At 34.8% G+C, this 21,951-nt stretch overlaps 1 protein-coding gene and 1 long non-coding RNA gene across 10 annotated transcripts in view; one reads left to right on the top strand and one right to left on the bottom strand.

Moving 5' to 3' along the window:
* The window catches only part of LOC136040837 (uncharacterized), a 47,870-nt gene extending 27,041 nt beyond the window's left edge, over nucleotides 1-20,829 (top strand). For 6 of the 9 annotated variants that reach the window (XM_065725188.1, XM_065725183.1, XM_065725186.1 and 3 more), the window contains 3 exons: nucleotides 9,214-9,841; nucleotides 17,340-18,022; nucleotides 20,236-20,829. In XM_065725188.1, the coding sequence (XP_065581260.1) occupies nucleotides 17,385-18,022; nucleotides 20,236-20,284 (687 nt within the window). In that variant the 5' untranslated portion in view covers nucleotides 9,214-9,841; nucleotides 17,340-17,384 and the 3' untranslated portion in view covers nucleotides 20,285-20,829. Of the gene's footprint in view, nucleotides 1-9,213; nucleotides 9,842-15,689; nucleotides 15,773-17,339; nucleotides 18,023-20,235 lie in introns of all 9 variants that reach the window. The other 3 variants (XR_010620901.1, XR_010620900.1, XM_065725189.1) reach the window with 3 other exon arrangements.
* LOC136040840 (uncharacterized) overlaps nucleotides 1-21,951 on the bottom strand; it is a 199,615-nt gene that overhangs the window by 1,575 nt on the left and 176,089 nt on the right. The window contains exon 2 of the long non-coding RNA XR_010620902.1: nucleotides 1,792-1,834. This is a non-coding gene — a long non-coding RNA (uncharacterized LOC136040840). The remainder of the gene's footprint in view (nucleotides 1-1,791; nucleotides 1,835-21,951) is intronic.

Genomic DNA, 21,951 nt, shown 5'->3' with positions numbered 1-21,951 from the left:
GAAGTTCCACACAACTATACAGAAGTTAATTGGACAGAAGAAGTCAAAATCCATTCTGAGGGACGATCAAGGAAAGAATTTAACCGCAGAAATAATTAATGCCCACTTCTAAAATATTTGCCGCCAACAGCCTCCCCTCAAGACTACCACAGAATGGTCCGATCAAAACCATCCCTGTCATCACAGTTTCCCAGGTCCAAGAAAAACTCGAACACCTAGATATTAGGAAAGGCTCTTACCCCAGCGAAATTCCTATAAGGGTGATACACGCATGCTCCTCCTTCCTGCCACGGCATTGGCTATGATGTATAACCAGTGTCTACTGGAAGGCGTTTTTCCAGATAAGTTTAAAAAGGCATTTATCACACCTATTCCGAAGAAAACATCACTGACTTCAACGTCAGACCTTAGGATGATTTCGAAGACGCCCATCATCTCGAAAGTCTTTGAAGACTTTATTCTACAGTGGCTACTAGCAGAAGTAGAACATAAAATCGACCCTATGCAGTTTGGTTTTCTTCGAGGGCACAGCACAACACATTATCTGGTCAGATTACTTCATGATCTACTAGAGCACCTAGAAATTTCGGAGGCCCTTGCTGATATAATAATTTCTGATTTCGTGAAAGTTTTCGATCTCCTTGACCACGAGACTGTTATCAATGAAGCCCGTGCCGTGGAGGTCTCGCAGTCTCTGATGTGCATCATCGCAAGTTTCCTTTCTGGTCGTCAACAGTGCGTACAACTTGAAAACGGGGAAGCATCCAACTTCCAAGACATCACATGTGGAGCAGCCCAAGGAAGCAAGCTAGGTCCCATCTTATTTGTCATTGCAATCAACTGACTTATGAGACAGCATAAACAAAGGTACAAGTTCGCAGATGATTGTTCAATAATTCTACTACGATTCCTGTCACAAACACACGACCAACTCGAGCCCCTGGTTGCAGAGCTTCGGGATCAAGCAGATCAAGTGAAGCTCTAAAATCCTTGGCAAATCTAAGAAGGTTTGGAATGACAGAACAACTCCTTCTTTCGTGCTACAAAACTTATGTAATGCCATAAGTTTTATATTAAACTTATATTGTCTTTATATTGTTTTTTATATTTTATATTGTCTGTACATATATTAAGTCACGTACAGCTGTCCTGTCTGGCCTCATCGCTCACAGAGAAACACAGAAGTCAGCTTGAAACAATTCAGACCAGAGCCTGCAAAATAATTCTTGGGTCAAATTACAAAAACTACGAAGAAAGCTTGAGCGAGCTCAGGCTCCCAACCCTGGACGAAAGGAGGCACGAAACGCTGATGAAGTTTGGAGCTGACATCCTGAAGTCCCCAACGCACCGAGATATCCCTCCTCAGTTTACTTCAGTGACCCACGCACACAAGACGAGGCTGGCAATTTTTAAAGAGGGAAAAAAAATGTTAGAATGCCCGCCTGCACACTCAACGACAAGATTTTGAAACTCCTTTGTTCCATACTACGTGAAGCACTACAACGACAATATCCTCAAATCGAAGTGATAGCTCATCATGTGTGTTCTTTATGTTGCGTGTTTTTGCGTTTTTCTCTTCTTTTTTTTTTGTTAGACGATACCCATGTTATTGCATTGTGATAAAGTGAAAGAATAAAGATTATGTATTTATTTAATAAAGTATTTACTTGGAATTGACTTTTCTTCCTATATATTGACTGAAAAGAGAATCTGTAAAAGAGAAATATCAAATTTTATTCGCGAACTAAAGCACTATTGTTTTTTTATTTTAATAATTAAAACATTTCTTACTTGGAATCTGATTTTCTTCCTTCATGCTGACTTAAAAGAGAACCTGAAAAAGAGAAATAGCAAATATTAGTCATAAGCTAAAGCACAATTGTTTTTTCTTTAAATAATTGTAAATTACTAACGTGAAATTGAAGTTTCTTCCTCCGTGTTCACTCAAAAAAAAAAAAAAAAAAAAAAAAAAAAACAAGTGAAAACAATTGAAAAACAATAAGGTTTAAGAAGAATGGAGATGGTGGTTTAAGAAGGCTTCTATATACAGAGCTTTATTGATGATTATCCAGCAGTATGGAACTATCCCAGCTCTGGTTATTATCAAAAGTAACTTCCTTTGAAACATAGAATGCTGAAGTCTTTCCTATTTGGAAAATACTTGTTAAGTTTTTTGTGAAATCCGTTTTATTTTAGTTCAAAGAAATGTTTCAAGTTAAGGCTTGGGATTTATCTTAAAATGACATAGTTTGCTAAGATTCAGAATAATTATTTCATTCTGCTAAATTATTTAATAGTAAAGTTTTAAATAAGTGCACAGAGGACCTTCGGATGAAAATTTCCAAACTTCAAGATTTGAACCTGGATTTTAAAAATGATATTACTATAGATCAACGGTCTGACGTCCAGTCCGACACATTTTGAACTGATATCTCATCTCCAACTGTTTTTTCAAATGTGTTTGAGTAGTTCGTGTGTGCCCGACTCGTTCTTATGCGGTAGCGTTACATCACTTCTAAAAAAAGGAAAATATCCGGTTTCTTGTAGTTCTTATAGGCCCATAACAGTAGCTTGTACTCTTAGTAAGCTTTTTGAACACATCCTACTACCTTATATCACTAAGCTTGCTCTAAATGATGATAATCAATTTTGTTTTAGATCTGGGCTAGGCTGTCAGCATGCTCACCGTGCTTTGACTTCTTTATTAAAAGATTCCCATCGCACTCGTCGCGTACTTCATTTCGCGATCCTAGACTTGCCTAAGCATTTGACAGTATTTGTCATACTCAAGCATGGACAGCATTATGCCAGAGAGGAGTAAATCCGTCCGTAATTCACGTGCTTCGTTTTTGGTACTCCCATTCTTACCTTCGCCTTAAGTCATTAGATAATTCTTATTTTGGTCATATCCCTGTTCGTAGCGGTGTAAGACAAGGGGGAGTTCTTTCGCCGTATATTTTTAATGCTTGTATTGAAAATGTATTATCAAAAATATCGACTACGTGCCTACTAGGACCATCTGATATCTCATATCTGGCTTATGCGGATGACCTTCTTCTGATTAGTCAAACTGAGTCTGGTCTTGCCCTTTCAGTGAAGTCAGTTACTTCTGCTTTCCGTGATATCGGTCTGTACCTAAATATTGACAAGTGCGAGTTTCTTGTTTTCAACGGTAATAATTGTTCAGAATCACTATAATGCGATGGTTTTAGTACCCCTCTTGTTAAATCGTTTCGTTGGCTTGGTATAACAGTTTGCGATTCTATGAATGCTCTCCAGTCTCGCGCTGTCAAAGATATTAGTGATAAGCTGAGGCTCGGTTACTCTAAGATTGTAGCAAATCGTGGACACTTTAGGAAAAGAGTGCTAACTCGGCTTTACTCAAATTTTTGTGATCATTCTGTGCTCTTCTGTTCTTGTATTAGGCCATTTCTGTTGACTGGTGATCTAAAACGTATTCGCATAAATTATTACCGGCACTGCAAATTTCTTTTATACCTACCTCGTTCCTACCGGAATACAAAACTGGTTAAAAAGTATTGTGCGACAGATATTACTGGTGCTTTCAAAGAATTATCTGCGAAGCTAGCTATTGAAGCGCTTTATAGGCTAGGATGTTTTCATCGCCTTATCCTTCTTTTTTCTGTATGTGATTAAATTTGTTTCTTTTGTATTACTTTTGCTGTTTTTTCTTTTGTATTTTACTCCACTTAACCTCTGTTTTGTGAAGTGGGTGATAAATAAATTATTATTATTATTATTATTATTATTGAAAGCTTAAATTATTTGCTCTCTTTTGTGGAATAAGAAGATTTTACCTAAGCAGAAAAAATATGTTTACTAAGTAGCAATTGCTGAAAGGTAGTTTGTGCGTGCCACGTTACACCCGGACTTGCCTATTGCATTTCTCTCTGGGAGGAGGGATAATATGTTAAAATACTAATGGGGATTGGAAACATGATGCTGTAAGTACGAAGAAAGCATGAACTACTTTAAATTTCATAGATTAGATAGATTTTTTTTTATTCTTAAGTTGTTTGTTATTAACTTGGATATCATTTGTGAAATAGATATTCAGATCGTATGCTCACGAGACAAAAATATGTATTCTCTTTTTTTCTCTTATTTATTTATAAAACAAATTGTGGATGACAGACAAAAATGAAACGGAAAATGGGCTTAATTTTTAACAGCATTTTACGTACAAGGCAAAACAGTCCCCATTGAAGAGGATTTTTTGTACAAAGGATTTAAGCTGTCTTGCAAAATGTCCAAAACGGAACGCTACAAGTAAATTCTATTGCACGCGGAATGCAAAATCCTATCAATGGCAAGAAAGACGCCACATTGTTATTCTATGCTTCAAAATCTCGAAAAAGTTATCTTTGTTTTGAAATAGATGGCGCTCTTATATTTGCCATGGTTTAACTTGTGTTAAAAGGAAAACATGTAACATGTTGGCTTCAAAATAAAAACTAAATGAAACAAACTTTATTTTTCTCCACAACTAATGATTTTGAATAGATATTTTATTTTATGAATAGATAGAAACTTTATAGAGGGACTGCAAGTTACAAACTTTGACCAATGTTTATATACAGTAATGGTGATTGTGAAGTGCATAGACGTTTTCAGGGGGATTATTTTGGTTGGGGGGGTTCTTGTATTCGCCCTTCTAAATGTTTTCTGGGGCATGTGCCCTTCTCCCCCAAATGTGTATTTTCCTGAAATTGCAAGATTATTAGAATTCTTTCCTGAATTTTCTGTACATATTTATGTAATTCCCCTATTTTTTTCCCTCTCCTGAAACACCTGAGTACATGCCTGTCAAAAACTACCCGAGATTATCTATTTTATCCTAAATGCTCATCCTAAATGGTCACATCCATAAATTTTTGCCTCAACACAATCTGGAAATATCTGGATACTTTTATGAACAGCCATTCTTGTATGAAAAAACTATCTTTGTATGAACAACTTTCTTTGTATGCACAACTATTCTTGTATGAACAACTATCCTTGTATAAACAACTTGGACAAAAAGTATTAAATATGGGGGGGGGGCAATTTGTCTATTTTTTGTTTGTTTTTTCAACGTAATGCTAAAAAGGGTGTTTTTTTAAATCCGACGGGTGGGAAATGACCTTCCCATAGAACAGTGCAGAATCCTATGGGGATGTACCTACCATCTTTGCAAATATTCTTTTTTTGCTACTACAAGCCTTGGAAAGCTCAGTACTTAGTTACATTTCAATTTAGCAAACTTTCAAATACTTTGCTTTAAGATACCATGGCATACTCTACCCCATCATCTAAAATAATTTGAAATATGACTATTGATTGTTAATTACTACTTTCTGTCCATAGATTTTGAAAATTACATTTGCTAGGTATTTTTATCGTAATTTTTTTTTTTTATATAACAATGTGCCCCCCCCCCCATAGTATTTAAATATGGTTTATTTTATATATTCATTTAAGAAAACAAAATAAATAAATACGGCTACTTATCTAAACAGTTTGCCATATTCTACGGGTTTCAGCAAAGAATAGAAGAACAGACTCAGACTAAGTTGTTGTGGGTAAGTCCCTGAAAACGAGAAAATGGTGGTTTAATCGACTTAAAAATTTCTTTGATTTATTTGAAATTATGTGTAAACAAGCTGTTTTTGAGAAAAGTGATATTTACCTTGTCATCACTACCACTTATCACACTTACAAGTAAATTTGTCCAATTTTTATTGGACTATTTAAGTCCGGGCTCTCTTGTAGTTTCCTGTTCTCAGGTTATATAAGGAATAAAGGTAAAAAGTTTTTATACAAGCGCAGCTTATTTTTATCAATTAGGAATCAATGAAACCTAAAACGAACAAAAATGAAAATGAGTAGCCACAGCTAACAAAATTAACAGATGCTACTATGTATTAATAGATGCAATCTAAAGTAAGCAAAAATTCAAAGGACTAGAAAATGGCAAAATAAGATTGAAGCTACCACATCTCCAAGCCCTCCAAAGGCCACAGTGTCATTTAGTATCTTCTCTGTCTTTATTTGCCTTGCCTCATCATAAAGACAAATTATAAGTCTGTCAAGGGGCTGTGATGGGCGTTTTTGCTCGCTGTCAAAACTCATTAAAAAGGGGGCAAAGTTCTGTGGCTTTTTGTTCACGATGGTGCACTTATAGTCAAATATGTGAGCAATTTAGAGCTTTGGATGATTAACTATACTAGTTCATTTTTGTATTTACAAGTCTAACCCCCTTGATGTAGGTTGTTTGTTGTGAATGATGAATACACTTGCCCTCTCTGACTTGTGTTGAAACATCAGTGTCCATGTATTTTCCCTGAAATATGCTCCTTCTAATTTAGACTTATTCATAGACACTCCCCCCAAAAAAAGTTTGAGATATTGCTGTCCCAAAATAAAATTTTATAGTTTCACCCGCACCTCTCCTTCGACGAGAACCCCCTGTCTCCTCCCAATGTTTCTTTTGGTATGCTATTTACTTTTTAACATTTATCTCTCCATATTTTCACGGACAAAACGTAAATTTTCAGTAGGCTAATTAGTTTTTGAAATATAGTGTTAAGGCTACAGTAGTCCAGGCTCCTGTGTTCTTCTGAATTGTTTTCTCCAATAGTTTGGTGAGGTTAAGAGAGAATTCGAAAGAATCGATTTCTTAATGCCCGTTAACTGACCCCTTTGACTCAAATGCTCTATTGCAAAACTGAATGCATGAGGTCTAATTATTCCTTTAGAAAAATAGTTTGGCCTGAACCAAATGTCGTTTATAATATGGCTAAAAAAGAAAAAAAAAATGGATGTTCCTATACACATAAACGCAATTGTTATTATTTGATGTATTTATTGACAAGCATATGGTGGAGATTTCGTGGTGATTTTTGTCGATTTGGGGACTCTCGAATCTCAACGAAGCTCATTTTTAGGCCAAAGCTTTCGATGAGTGAGCAAGCCAAAGGGATACTGACATCACTTTTTGATTGATCTTCAAATATAGAGGAATCTAAATCGTCCTTATAGAGTTCTTCTGAACCCTATAATGAATATTTGATATAATGAAATATTTGATATAATGAATGGATTGAAGAATATTTATTATAAAAGGTGTGTAAATTTTTAGTTTCCATTGGACTCCTTTTTCCAAATACAATTCTTGGCAAATTTCGTAGTTAAGAAATTCGCTTTTAATACAAAATAGATACACTATTTAAAAATAGATACAATCACAATCTCTTTAATGTGTAAACGAAGGTTTAAATCCAATATTGTCAAACAGTTAGTCGTAAGGAATTGCAGCAACCCGGTTCAATAGTAACCGAAACTCTAAAAGACGGAATTTTGATACCGATAGTTACATCAAAAGAATCTCATTTTAGTGCTGATTACAAATATAGAAGTTTCATCAAGTTTAGTCTTACCCATCAAAAGTTACGAGCCTGAGAAAATTTGCCTCATTTTAGAAAAAGGGGGAAACACCCCCTAAAAGTCATAGAATCTTAACGAAAATTACGTTGCGAGAGGGCTCATTCTAACGGAAATTAAAAGTTCTAGTGCCTTTTTAAGTGACCAAAAAAATGGAGGGCACCCAGGCCCACTCCCACGCATATTTTTTCCTTATAGTAACTGGATCAAAATTTTTTGATAGCCATTCTGTTCTGTTAGTCGAACACCTAGTAGCTGTGTCTTTGGGGACGACTTAATCCCCCACAGTCCCCGTGGGAGGGGCTGCAAGTTACAAACTTTGACCATTTTATACATAGTAATGGTTATTATGAAGTGTACAGACGTTTTCAGGGGGACTTTTCTCGTTGGGGTGGGAGTGCGTCGGGGGAAGGGGTTTACATGGGAGGATATTTCTATGGAGGAATTTATCATGAGGAAAGAAACTTTCCATGAAGGGAGCGCAGGATTTTCTAGCACTATTAAAAAAGAAACAGTGAGAAAATAAATAAAACAATTTCACCTGGAAGCAATGAGTAGCATTAAAACTTAAAACAAACATAAAATATTACGTATAAAAGAAATTTTTCTCCTCCACGATACCTTGCTCTTTACGCTAAAGTATTTTTAGTAGTTTCAACTATTTATTCTACGTCCTTTGTGATTCAGGGGTCATTCTTAAAGATTTGGGATAAAATTCAAGCTTTAGTGTAAAGAGCGAGGTATTGATGAGGGGCAAATCCCTTCATAGACATAATGAAAATACACAAATATAGAAGTTCGTTACGTAAATTAATTCGTAATGTACGTAATTTTATTACTAACAAAAGCGTTCGTACAAAAAATATAAAAATCCAGTTGCATTGTTAAGTAACCGAAAATTGGAGGGCAACTAGGCCTCCTCCATCATCCTTATAATTAAAATCATCCGATTAAAACTATTAGAAAGCCATTTAGCAAAAAAATATAATATACAAAAGGCGTGAACTGCTTTCACTAAGCAACACGTTCAAAGAGAAAATAATCTGAAACTTGCCTGTGGCAATTAGTTACTACTTTTGTTCAAAATGGCTCGAAAGAACATTGAATTGGAAGTTTTTTCGATTTTTAAATAAGCACGACTGATTTTTGAATAAATAATTCTATGCCTTTTCAGATATTTTCAACAAAAAGTCTTTTGTAATACTTCCATTAATATTTTTCCATTAAGTCTTAATATCTGTACTTTTTGGCTTCATAATTAAGAGCATATAAATTGCTTGTTTGTGTTTTATTCTCTCAAACTCTTAATCTTGAATAGTCAGGCAGAAAACGGGTTTAAAATAAGCATTTGAATTTTTTTTAAGCTTTTAACTTCAGTTTTATTGTTGAAGAAACACGACTGATTTTAGTTTAAAATGCGCTATATCCAGCTCATATATCAGCAAAAATATTTTGCGCAGCTTCTCTTTTAATAGTGTTAAATACGTCCTTTTTTATTTTAGTATGCATAGTATATGATTTTTTTTATTCTTAGATTTGTGGTCCATGGTATTGTCAGATATTTTTCACTAGTCCTTTATCAAGGTTTTAGTCTACTAGTGAGCCTTCTTTTGAAAGAGGTAACAGAAAAACTTTTTGGGATAAATTCTCCAGGAAGATCATTCTAGATCAAAGTGCAACGTCCAATGAAGTTAATTAGTTTTTTTTTTATTAGTTTTTTTTCTTTTGTTTCTTCATTTTTGTTTTGAATTATTTAACTTGAACTTTTAGATAATGCAGCAAGTGGGCTCTTATGCCCCAGCGCAGTCTCCAGGGCCTTCGCCACTATATCCCGCCTCTGTTACTTTGAGTGTAGGGACTTCACAGAAAAGTCCAATGTCACAAACTGCCATTCATCCATCTCAGACTCAACGCTTCCACCACAAATACATAAGCAGATTTCACACAAATATCTTCCAATTGTGAATCCAAGTATTTTTGGCTCATCAGTGCAGGTTGTACAAACCAATGTGAAAATTTTAAATGCCAAATGTCAGAAGGTAAATGTCAATAAAATGGATGGTACCTCAATGGATGTACCTCAGTCACAAACTTTGACAACAGTGAATGAGCCTCCTTTTGAACAGGTGCTCCCTAAGCCTCCTTCAGTTGAAAGTAGTTCTAAAATATCTGTTAGTCGTGACGTAAATAAGGAAAACTAAGTGGAAATGGTGGTTCTGCCAGAGAAATCTGGCAAAGTAGACGTTGTTGGTGATAGAGTTGTGAAAATTGTAGAGAATGAAAAATCTAGTGTAAAGAGTGTAAAAAAAAAAAAATGATAATCGGTTTAAACTACAAAAAGACTAAGGATATTGGAATTATGAAGTCAACAATCAAGCTTAGCAAACTATCGCCTGAGGTAATTTTTTTTTCTTTATGAGTAGTTTTTACTCCGTTCATTTATCTTGAAGTATTTATCACTCTTTTATTTAATATTTTATATCGATTTATTATAACTTTGTTAATTTATATCGTTAATTTATATGTTAATTTATATACGTTAATTTACGTTAATTACGTTTATATACGTTAATACGTTAATTTATTTATATATATATATATATATATATATATATATATATATATATATATATATATATATATATATATATATATATATATATTTTATGCTATAAATATTATTTATATTATTTTCTATATTATTTTGTTATCATTCATATTATTTTATTTATTTTATTCCATCAAAAACAGGCCTAATCATAAACAAACAAGCTCAAAGTAATTAGGTTTGTCTAGGTTAAAGTGTAATACTTTAAAATATGCTTTTATCAGGATATACGTAGACTTGTTGGTCTTTGAATCTGGTTAATCTGAAGAATCTTCCTCCCAAAAATAACACTGAAGTTTTTGTCAAATATATTTGTGAGATTCACTTACCAGAGGGGGGGGGGGATTCTCTTTGTTTTTATGGCACTTGGTATTAACCAAGTGACATAAAGTGATCGCAAATTCTGTCGGTCTGTCTGTCTGTTGGTCTGTCAGTCTGTCTGTCTGTCCTGGTTTTGCTACTTTAGGCACTTCCAGGTAAGCTAGGACGATGAAATTTGGCAGGTGTATCAGGAACCGGAGCAGATTAAATTAGAAATAGTCTTTTTCCCGATTTGAACATCTGATGGGGGGAGTGGGGCTGGTTAATTCGGAAAATAGAAAAAATTAAGTATTTTTAACTTACGAACAGTTGATCAGATCATAATGAAATTTGATGTATGGAAGGATATCGTGTCTCAGAGCTCTTATTTTAAATGCCGACCGGATGTGGTGACATTGGGGAGGGGGAGTTGGGAGGGGAAACCTAAAATCTTGAAAAATACTTAGAGTGGAGGGATCAGGATGAAACTTGGTGGGAAAAATATGCACAAGTCCTAGATACATGATTGATATAACCGGAACAGATCCGCTCTCTTTGTGGTAGTTGGAGTGGGGGAGGGTTAATTCTGAAAAATTAGAAAAAATGAGGTATATTTAACTTACGAACGGGTGATCGGATCTCAATGAAATTTGATATTTAGAAGGATATCGTGTCTCAAAGCTCTTATTTTAAATCTCAACCGGATCTGGTGACATTGGGGGAGCTGGGGGGGGGGAACCTAAAATCATGGGAAACGCTTAGAGTGATCGGGATGAAACTTGGTGGGAAAATAATCAGAAGTCTTAAATACGTGATTGACATAATTGGAACGGATTCGCTCTATTTGGGGGAACTAGGGGGGGGAGGTTGGAGGGTTAATTCTGAAAAATTAGAAAAAATGACGTGTTTTTAACTTATGAAAAGTGATCGGATCTTCATGAAACTTCATATTTAGAAGGACCTCGTAACTCAGATCTATTATTTTAAATCTCAACCGGATCCAGCGTCATTGGGAGGGGGAGTTGGGGGAAACTGGAAATCTTGGAAAAAACTTAAAGCGGAGAGATCAGTATAAAACTGGATGAGAAGAATAAAAAAAGTCTAAGATACGTAACTGACATAACTGGACCGGATTTGATCTCGTTGGTGGAGTTGGGGAGGGTGGGTGTTGGTAATTCGGGAAAATGAGGTATTTGTAACTTACGAACGGGTGATCAGATCTTAATTAAATTTGATATTTAGAAGGATCTTGTGGTTTAGAGCTCTTATTTTAAATTCTGACCAGATCCTGTGACATTGGGGGGAGTTGGAGGGGAAAACCGGAATTCTTGGAAAACGTGAAAATTGAGGTATTTTTATCTTACGAATAGGTTATCGGATCTCAATGAAACTTGAAATATAGAAGGATCTTATGTTTCGGATGCTCCATTTTCTACTCGAATTGGATCCGGGTACATAGGGGGTTGCAGGAGGGAAACAGAAATCTTGGAAAACGCTTAGAGTGGAGAGATCTGGATGAAACTTGATGGGAAGAATAAGCACAAGTTCTAGATACTTGATTGACATAATTGGAACGGATCCGTTTTCTTTGGAGGAGCTGGGGGGGTGTTAATTTGGAAAAATTAGAAAAATTGAGGTATTTTTAACTTAAGAACGGGTGACCGGATCGTAATGAAATATGATATTTAGAAGGAATTTATGTCTCAAAGCTCTTATTTCAAATCTCGACCAGATCTGTTGACATTGGGAGAAGTTGGAGGGGAAAATCGGAAATCTTGGAAAACGAGGAATCGGGATGAAGCTTGGTGGATAGAATAAGCAAATGTCGTAGATACGTGATCGACGTAACCGTACTGGATTCGCTGTCTTTGGGGGAGTTGGGGGGGAGGGGTTCAGGGCTTTGGTGAGTTTGGTTCTTCTGGGCGTGTTAGGACGATGAAAATTGGTAGGCGTGTCAGGGAGCTGCAGAAATTGACTTGATAAAGTCGTTTTCCCAGATTCGACCATCTGGGGGGCTTAAGGGAGAGGAAAAATAGAAAAAATGAAGTATTTATAACTTACGAGTGGATGATCAGATCTTAATGAATTTTGATATTTAGAAGGACATCTTGACTCAGAGCTCTTATTTTAAATCCCGACCGGCACTAAGCCTCTGATTTTCTTTTTAAATCAGTCTATTGATTCTTAGAATTTTGTTAGATCTCATACCATATGAGCTCTTGTTTATTATACTTTTAGTTTTCTTACATTAAAAAAATTGGGGGGGGGGAGTAAAACCTAAGGGGAGATGAACCATGTAACTCTTCTTTGTTCTTCTACTAACCTTTCTAATTTTCTTGTAGATTCATTTTTTTTTCCATTTAACGAATCTAAGTATAAACCAGTAGCATTGAAAATTATAAATTAGAATACAAGAGAAGGCAGGTTCAATTCGACCCGATACCTCAATTCTAATATAATTCCTGATTTCAATAATATTTATGTCTTTCATAATTTTTATAAAAAATATTAGACTCCTTTAAAGAAAGGAGCAACATTAAAACTGAAAATGAACAGAAATTATTCCACATATGAAGGGGGTGCCCCCCACCTTGATACCTTGATCTTTACGCTAAAGTTTTCAACAGTGAATAACTTGTTTTATTTTCTAATCGCTAAAATGGCTCAAATAAATTAGATACATATTCTAACAAACGAAAAGTTGAAAGGCTGACGAGATAAATATAGAATTTTTTGTAATCTTAACTTCTATTATTGACAAAACAAGGAGCATTACTACTATTATTGTGTCTTTTTGGTCGATTCGATGTTTGTTTGTTCTGTTCTCCATGGCTTTCATTTTTAGCTTTTCTGATTTGGCAGTTTTGTATTGTCCTTTTTTCTATATTTTTTAAGCCTACAATCTTCCCTAAAGATGGATTGGCAAAGATTTTGTGTTGGTATCAGCACTTTTTTGTCTTACTGAAAGTTTATCTTTTTATTCCTATCATCATTAAAGCCAGTACTGATGCACCTGTCACTGGAGGGCCAACATCTGTCCCTCCCACACTCTCGATGGAAGTATGGTTAATATCTAGCCAAATACCAGACCATTGCCCACCTTTTAGTATTATGTAAATTTATAAAAACAACACGTGCCACGGCTTTTTTTGGGTGTGTGTGTTTTTTATTTCCCCGATTGATCTTATTGGTTTGTAGAAAAATATATTAAATAGGCGGTTTTATTTCGATTTATGTTAAATAAAGAAAATCTCCCCAACATTAAAACTTTGAACAAGTAGAAATTATTCTGCATAGGGGGGCTTCACTTTTTGTCAATCTTTATGAGAGACTGCTCAAACACAAGGACCGTGGTAGATATATAGAACATTAAGATTTTAGCATAAAGACTGAAGGTTGAGGAAGGGGCAGACTACATTATATTTTGGTAGTTTTAGCTAGCTCCCGAGTCCCCCTCACTTATTTGAAGTGAATATTATCTGCTTAGCTAACAGGGATATCACGAAGAGGCTATCTTCATTCATTTCGCCTGGTTTTGCTAAAATTACCATTTTCTATGCCAAAAAAGAATTGGGAAGATGCTCTTTTTCTCTATCTCTATATATATATATCCCATTTTGAGGCAAAAAGACTTTCTTCAAGAAAAACAAAGTATAATATAAAAACTAACTTACAAAAAATAAAACTAGCTTAAGGAATAAGTAATCTTGATATTCAGAAAACGAGAATTTTCCAAACTGCGATCCTGTAAATTTCTTTGAAGCAGAAAAGAATATTATTTTTTATAAGCATATCAGCATCTAAAGCAGAAAATTCTTATAAAACCCATGAGCTCTCCCAGAAGTATTTTGGAGCCTTTTATTTCCTAGCTCTCTCATAGCTGAGCACAAAATGTTGATCCTTTCTTCTGCCTAAAAAGAATTGTAAACAATATTTAAGTCAATAATATTTAATGTACAAACCACATAGCTCTTACATATTTGCACCATCAATGCAAAGAGAATTGCTGACGTATGATCTTGGGCTCTTACAATCGGTATGTTCATGTTCATGTTGCATGTTCCGTTTCACGGTTGTAACAGCCCAATTCGTCTATGTTTCTTGACTGTAACAGCCTCACATAACAGCGCTATTTTAATTATGGTGGTAATTAAAATATTGCTGTCTAAAATATTACCTTTTTGTTAACACAGTATGCATTTAACTTCTGTAATGGCGCATAACAACAGTATGATTCAAATTATTCTGCCATCGAAATATAAGGCTGAAATAAATAAAAAATTATTGTGGTTAAACCTGGCGATTAGGCTCAAATCAATACAAGAGGAACATTCTTTTTGTGAGCTGTACTTATTTGCCTATTTCGGCAGTTTATTTTATTTATTTAGTTCTATTTTTTTTAAAAAAATAAAATGTATCAGCACATCAATATTTGTAGGAATAACTAGTAATTGTTAATTTGAGCTACATTCTTGAAATTGGGTCCACTTTATTATAAAATTGGAATAAATCAGAGATATTCATAAATTAATAAAAAATTGATTAGGGTCCCAATGGCATTTATCTTGTTACAAATTCTATTGTATAGAGTTGTGAAGTTTTTAGGGCAGCACGTTTTAAGGGGGAAACCAGAATTCTTGGAAAACATGAAAATTGGGGTATCTTTATCTTACGAATAGTTTTTTTACTGTTTTAAAAATAAGAGTTGGGAGAAAGAGTCAAACTTTTGCGTAAAGAGCGGGGCGTTGATGAGGAAGCAGCCCCTTTCATATACGAAGTAATTTCTGTTCGTTTTAAGTTTTAATGTCGCTCCTTACTTTCAGTTGAAAAAACTTGTTTTTTTTTTGTTTTGTTGTTTTTTATAACATCTAGCATTGATAGTAGTAGCAGTAAAAGTAGTAGTAGTATGCGCATAGTGACTTTTAATTGATTTAATCAAGGTAGTGAGAGCAGCTCAACTTTGACCAAATTAAATAGAAAACGCGACCCAATTAATGGTTGAGTCTCAGCTTTGGCTCATATTTGTAATGACCCCTCTGAACAAAGAGACTTTATCTCCCCTTAGACTAGCAGAAGAAAATTCAGAGCAGAATTATCAGAAATTATATTTTAAAAATACATTTTAGGCTTTTTTTGTACACAAGTCTTACAACACCCCTTTCCCCATAGATCGTTTAAGGGAAGGTGGTCTAAGGGGGCACTCGCCCTTGGTGCAAAAATCGTAAGGGCACAAATTCAAAATAAATAATCTGACATATATAATCATTTTGTAATTTTGAAATCCTCTCTCGTTTTACTGCAAGCTTCTTTTTTCAATTAAACAACCATTGCTTTTCAGGAATCGTTCCTAAGGGACTGGGCCAAAAGTAAAACTCTAACGCAAAAAGCAAATCGAGGAAGGGGATGCTCCCTTCATATACGGTACGATTTCTGTTCGTTTAAGTTTTAAAATTGCTCCTTATTTTCAGTAAAAATTAGTTTTTCATTTAATATCTAAGTGTTATTCAAACCCTGCCGGGAATTTGGCCTCCTCTCTCCGTGTCAAATTTTCATGGAATATCCTCCCACAAAAACTTCCTTCGTAAAAATTTCACCCCTGCTTTTACTACTTCTCTCTTTGTAAAATTCCGTCTAGGCCATTCCCTCCTCGCTGAAAATGCCCCTCCAGAAAATTGTTCGTACTTTAGCTAATTTTTTCGATAGATAGTGTATTTTTTAGTGAATTTTCGATCGTTTTTAGAATCATTTCCCGATTGGGAATTGACATGAATTATTTTCAACCAGTCGAAAGAATATTTTTGTTTGTTTTTGTTTTAGTGCAACTTGCTGTCACATTGTGGTTCGTTAACAAAGCTGTTTGGATTGGGAAAAAAATTATTCTGGTAATTCTTCCCCCCCCCCACCTCCCGACCATCGAAATTTCTCCCTGGGAAGCTCTCGCCCCTTTGGAAATGTCTGCCTGCAACTGCTTACTCTTAAATATTTTTGGTCTCTGAGAAAGGACATATGGCTGATTTCCGTTCGAATGAGTCCTCTCCCAATATTCTATGACTATTGGACAATACAATCATCCCCGTGGAAAAAGAATATCCATTATCTTTTGCAAAAAAAAATGCAAAATACTATATTTTTGCTGAGCGGAGCGGAAATTTGTTCAATAGGCTCCTCGTGTATAGTGAATCTGATGGAATGATTTTCATTAGTATCACTTGATACTAAGGTGTGTTTATTTCCTTTTTGAAAATCAGGCAAATTTTCTCTGGCTTGGAACTGATGGGTAACATTAAATTTATGAATATAATACAGTTTCGGAATATGCATAAAAGTTCAGTTATTTTTAAATATTAATTGCCATCAATTTCCTTTTTTTTCAATTTTGGTTAATAGTGAGTTGTGTCACTCCTTACTTACAGTTCATTACGACAAAGTGTTTCATAACTGGTAGGCAATCTACAACAGACTCAGTTTACATTTGAAGCGAATCCCCAATATTCAATAGCTTCGCATGAGCGGGGAGGAGGGATAGACCATTTACTTCAATATATGAGGTAAATATGGCTAGCCAAAGTGAACTTTCATTCAAAAGTCCGGCATCGGCGTTGCCAGCTTATGCATTGAAATATTAAGGATGGCCTCGATTCCAACCGATCTGGTAGTTGGTTTATAAATAAACTAATATGTAAATTTATAATCAAACTTATAGGGAAAAAATTTCAATGAATCTACTTCTGGGTACTTTTTCAATTGATGAACAGTATACTGCAGTCAGTTACAAATGTACACCATCAAATTCTTAATAGTACACCATCAATTTCTAAAGTAGGCGGAGCCTGGATCCATAGATCCAGCTCCGCTGGTTTCAACAACAAATGAGTGAGAAGATGACGTCAGATAAAGCACAAAGATCACGTTATTTAAGCGTGATAAAGATCACGTGATTTAAAGCACAAAACGAGTGGGACGCTTCAATTTATCATTTACATTTCAGAGTCAGACTGAAAAACATCAATCGTAATTTTTATGCTACGCTATTATGAAAACTGAAGGATCAAATTCTGAAAAGCACTTCAAGTTAGCTGCAGAAGAGTTAAAAGGAGTTGGCAAGCGAGAAATGAAAGGTTTCCAGCCTGTGTTGAAGAAAAAGGAGTTTATTTTTCGAGTTGGTCAAAGAGGTTATTCGAAAATGAGCCAAAGAAGTATATACACTGAAAAGAATAAAGTGGCTGATGAGCGTCAGAAGGGAGAATACCAGCCAATGTTGGAAAGGGAAGAATATATGTCCCAAAGAAGAAGAATCTCACATCAAAGGCAAAGCTACGAAGGAAAAACTTCAATTCATCCCCGAGATAGGGAATACAAGGCAGATGGAAGCAAAAATGAAGTTTATTGGCAAAGAGAGAAGAGGCACAACCCTTGCTGTGGCGATAAGGTTGTTACATCTGAAATGGCTCTACAGCGAAATTTGGCAGCCCTCAAAAGAAAAAGAAGGGTTGCCCAGCCAAAAGAAGTAGTACCTGTCTTTCCAGAAGATTTTCAATTTGCAGTCAATTTTCCTTTTAGCCCTGTCGATTTTTACTATTTGTGGATGCCTAAGGTACTACCTTGGAGCGTTAATGAATTTGGAGGCTGGGAGTTGTGCAAATACGAAGATAGCTTCTATCTGTCTTATAGGTAATATAAGCTTCTATCAAGTTTTCTAATCATTTCCTTTTCCAGGACTTAGACAAAGAGGTTTTGTAGCCCTGCCTTTTTATTAATTGTTTATACTTATGTGCTTAATCGTATATTTACGTCGTGTTTTACAGGCCTATATAATCTATCTTAGATTCCCAGTTTGAGAACAAACACCTCCATCTTCTCCCTAACTCCCGTGAAATTTACCGCTGGTGTAGATGACCATATCAATAAATACAACCGCAGCTTAACTGATCGCACGAAACAGTTTTTAAGGATAAAATATTCGTGCGAGTACGTTTGGCGGAATTGGCTAGGGCTTGTCTATTACGATAAATGGTCTTTCGAACCTCTCTGGCGTCACTTTTTTTTAGTTGTTTTATTTTTTTAGTAGAAAAGAATGAGAAATTGTTATTCGTTTTAATTTTTATCGTTTAAACAAAGCCTAAGTTTATGAATTAAAAGTTAGTACTATTTATGCTGTATAAGTTCAGGTATTAATTATCACGCATTAAGTTATATGTAACAATTTAATTTGTTTAAATTTGTATGTTTAAATTAAAACTTTGCGACATCCGTAATAACGTCACTCTCTACAGTCATCACAAATACTTTAACCAGAAGAATAAGAAGAAGGTGATATCTTTTGAAAATATAGGAGCAGTATTCTCAAAATACTCTAATACAAGATATTTGATTAATAGGCTATACAAAAATAAAAATCCACAAGAAGGCTTTTGAAACACTTTGACGATTTATCCTTTTTACTTTTTACTTCTTTTTTTTTTACTATCATTTATGAACTTATATTTCGTCTCTAAAAAGGAGACCAATTGCTTTAGGCTATAAGTTTTATTTTTTTTAACAAATTAAAAAAAAAATTTTAACAGAAGCTAGTATTTTTTTTTTTTTGTGAGGATGAAATTTAAAACCAACATAAATTATTGCTGCACAGTTTATGCAAAATATATTTTTAAAACTTCTTAGTCCTAACGGTTAGCATATTCAACTATTAATTTTCTAAACTTGTTTTCGGAAAGGTCAGTCATTTAAGTTTACTTGGGGATAGCTTGATTTTTCCAATGTTCTAAAAAAAATGTCAAGCTTAACAAGCAAATTTTATCTGAATGGATACTATTTACTTATAGATATTCATAACTTGGATGTGCTGTCAGTGCAGTTCCATGTTCCTCAATTTGGAATTTCCAGAATAAAATTTTGTCTCTGAATAATTAAGGATTCAAAAACTGTCCTATAGTGTCTTATTCCTCTCACTTTTTGGCTTTTCGCTCTTTATATGCCGTATAGAACCATGGATAAGTGGATGGTTTTGTGGCATAATATGCTTTATTCCTCTGCTGGGAGTTCGATGTTTAGTAAATTCACCTAAATTGTTTAGTTTGTCGGGAAGGTTTTCCATGTTAGTCATTGTTAATAAGTAACTTTTTTGTAAAAAAAAAAACGGTTAACTGTTTTTTTTTTTTTTTTTTTTTTTGTTTTTTTTTTTGTCTTAACAATGGTACTCTTACATTTTCTGGTCTGAAAAAAAAAACCTGAGGTTAGCAATAACTCATGAAAATCAACTAAATCAACTTAAAGTAGTTTATGATAAAATAACCCCAAATCGTGGCCACTATTTTCCTAAATGCTTGACTAGACTTCATTCAACATACTGTAACCGTTCCATAATTCGTCTATCAGGTTTGCGCCCATTTTTTAATACTTATGAAATGCAGGATATTAGAGCATTGAATTTCCGTTACTGTCAATACCTTTTATGTCTGCCTCGTTGGTACGTGAACCGTATTTTTCCAATGTTGAATGCATATGATATATTGCCTATCGGACCCGTATTTAAGGGTGGGTGGATAGGGAGGTCTGACCACCCCCCTGAATTCTGGCTATGACCATGTCCATGTCATATAATAAGTTGGAATTCAAGTTAAATAAAGAGGCTTTTCAACGATTAGGTCCTTTTCATCCACTCGTGTGTTAGTTTGGCTTGTCTAAGGAAAGTTTCTTCGTATGTTTGTGTGTGTGCCTTAATAACCATTTCTGTATGAGTTTACTTATGTTTATGTTCATGTATGTCTTCATTGTATATTTATGTGCATGTATTTTTCTTTTCTTTTTCTTTGTCTGGTTTCTTGAGCTACCCTGCTATTTATACATATTGTATACTTGTATATTTATACAGAGAACTATTACAGGAATAAGCGGAATAAGCAGCGGCATGAACCAGCTGGTCGAACAAGATAGTCCCTGCTGTGAATACTCCTGCACTAGAAGAAATTGGCAGAGCCGTGAATGCTGCTATGCTGATCTTTAATTGTCCAGAGGAAATCGTTTCAAAATATATACAAGTAAAAATTATTGGTGGATTTGAGGATGAATTGTAAAATTGTTATATCTTTCTGAAATTTTTATAATAAAAGGAAAAAAACAAATTCAGATTAAGTTTATTTTAATAAACAGAGTAGGTCAGTGCACAGTTTTCGTTTCTTGAGGGGGCAGGGGGGGGGGATTAAAATTAGAAGTAGCAAAATATTAGAAAATAACGGGGATATTTGATTGATTGATACCTGTGTTTTCACTTTCCACAAAAATAATAAGCAATTAAATAAACGTAGTCACTACTAGAAGGCCAAATACCCTAATAAACAAACACAAAGTTGAATTCACAGAATTGATTTCCACTGTCTTGAGATTTTCCCTATTGTTTCAACTTTGTATTTGTTTGTTATGGAAAGGCTGTGGGGTCTTCGTCGCTATTTTCGCCAAATGCCCTGTGCAATACGGGTCGATTAGCTAATTATTTCTCATAATTAACTAATTAATTAACCAATTAAATCAAATTAATCAGTACTTAGTCTTTCCTTTTCCACAAAAAAAAAAAAAAGAGACATAAACCTGCTCTCACCCTGTATCTGAGGGAAAACCTCAGATACAGTGAATCTGTAATTTACAGATACAGTAATTTCAGATTCAATGAAATTATTCATTGACAAGCTATAATTGATCTTCGAAGATTACTGAATGTAAAAATTAACTAATAAGTCTCATGTCCTGCCGAAGTTTACTGATTAATTGGTTTCTATCAGTGGATAAAACCCCTGGAAAGAAAACAGCGACAACGTCCTTTCAAAACAGCCTCAAAGTTTCTCGTTGCTATTTCTCGATAAAACTTAACTTTTGAAGGAAAGTTCAGTTTAGTTAGCCATACTAGGCTAATAATGCTAAAGTTAACCAGAATCATACTAAGTTAATTGAGTTAGAGGCAACAGCTAAATTGAACTATATAGATATAATTGCGGTTAGTGAAGTCAAGGCTCAAAATCCAGATCTCGTTAAAATGATAGGTTTTCAAGAGTTTATAAAGCTCCGCCCGGTTGACCACCCACTGGGCAAAAAATGAGGAGGAGTAATGATTTTCGCAAAGGATTGCCTCTCTCCTACTATTATCCATGTGCCTGGTCTAGGTGGTAGCGATGAAATCATTTGGGTTTCTACTAAGCCCAAAAGCCTGTCTCAGCCTTACACTAATTTAATCATTTGCTCGTTTTATTATTCACCTGGGCAGAATGCTTATCCTCGTCGTAATTTTCATGATTGGCTACAAGCAAGTCTTGACTTTGTGACGACAAAGTGCCCAAATGCCGGCATTATTATAGCAGGAGATGCAAACGAACTAAGTCTTATTTATCTATGCAAAGATCAGAAGCTTAAGCCAATTGCTGATTTCCCTACTACAAAAAGTGGAGCCAGTTTGGATGTTATTTGCACCAACCTTAAAACCTTTTACAATACTCCAAATACCCTCCCCCCCCCTTTGGTGGTGGCTATTATTTCATGCTACAATTGAAACCATTGCTAGTTTTTAAAACAAATTACAGTCTCTGAATTTTCGCACCGGCCAATAACAAGTT

Source organism: Artemia franciscana, chromosome 21, assembly GCF_032884065.1.
Source record: "Artemia franciscana chromosome 21, ASM3288406v1, whole genome shotgun sequence".
Taxonomy (NCBI): domain Eukaryota; kingdom Metazoa; phylum Arthropoda; class Branchiopoda; order Anostraca; family Artemiidae; genus Artemia; species Artemia franciscana.
Note: the sequence above shows the minus strand (reverse complement) of the source record. Positions and strands in the feature narration are given on the sequence as shown.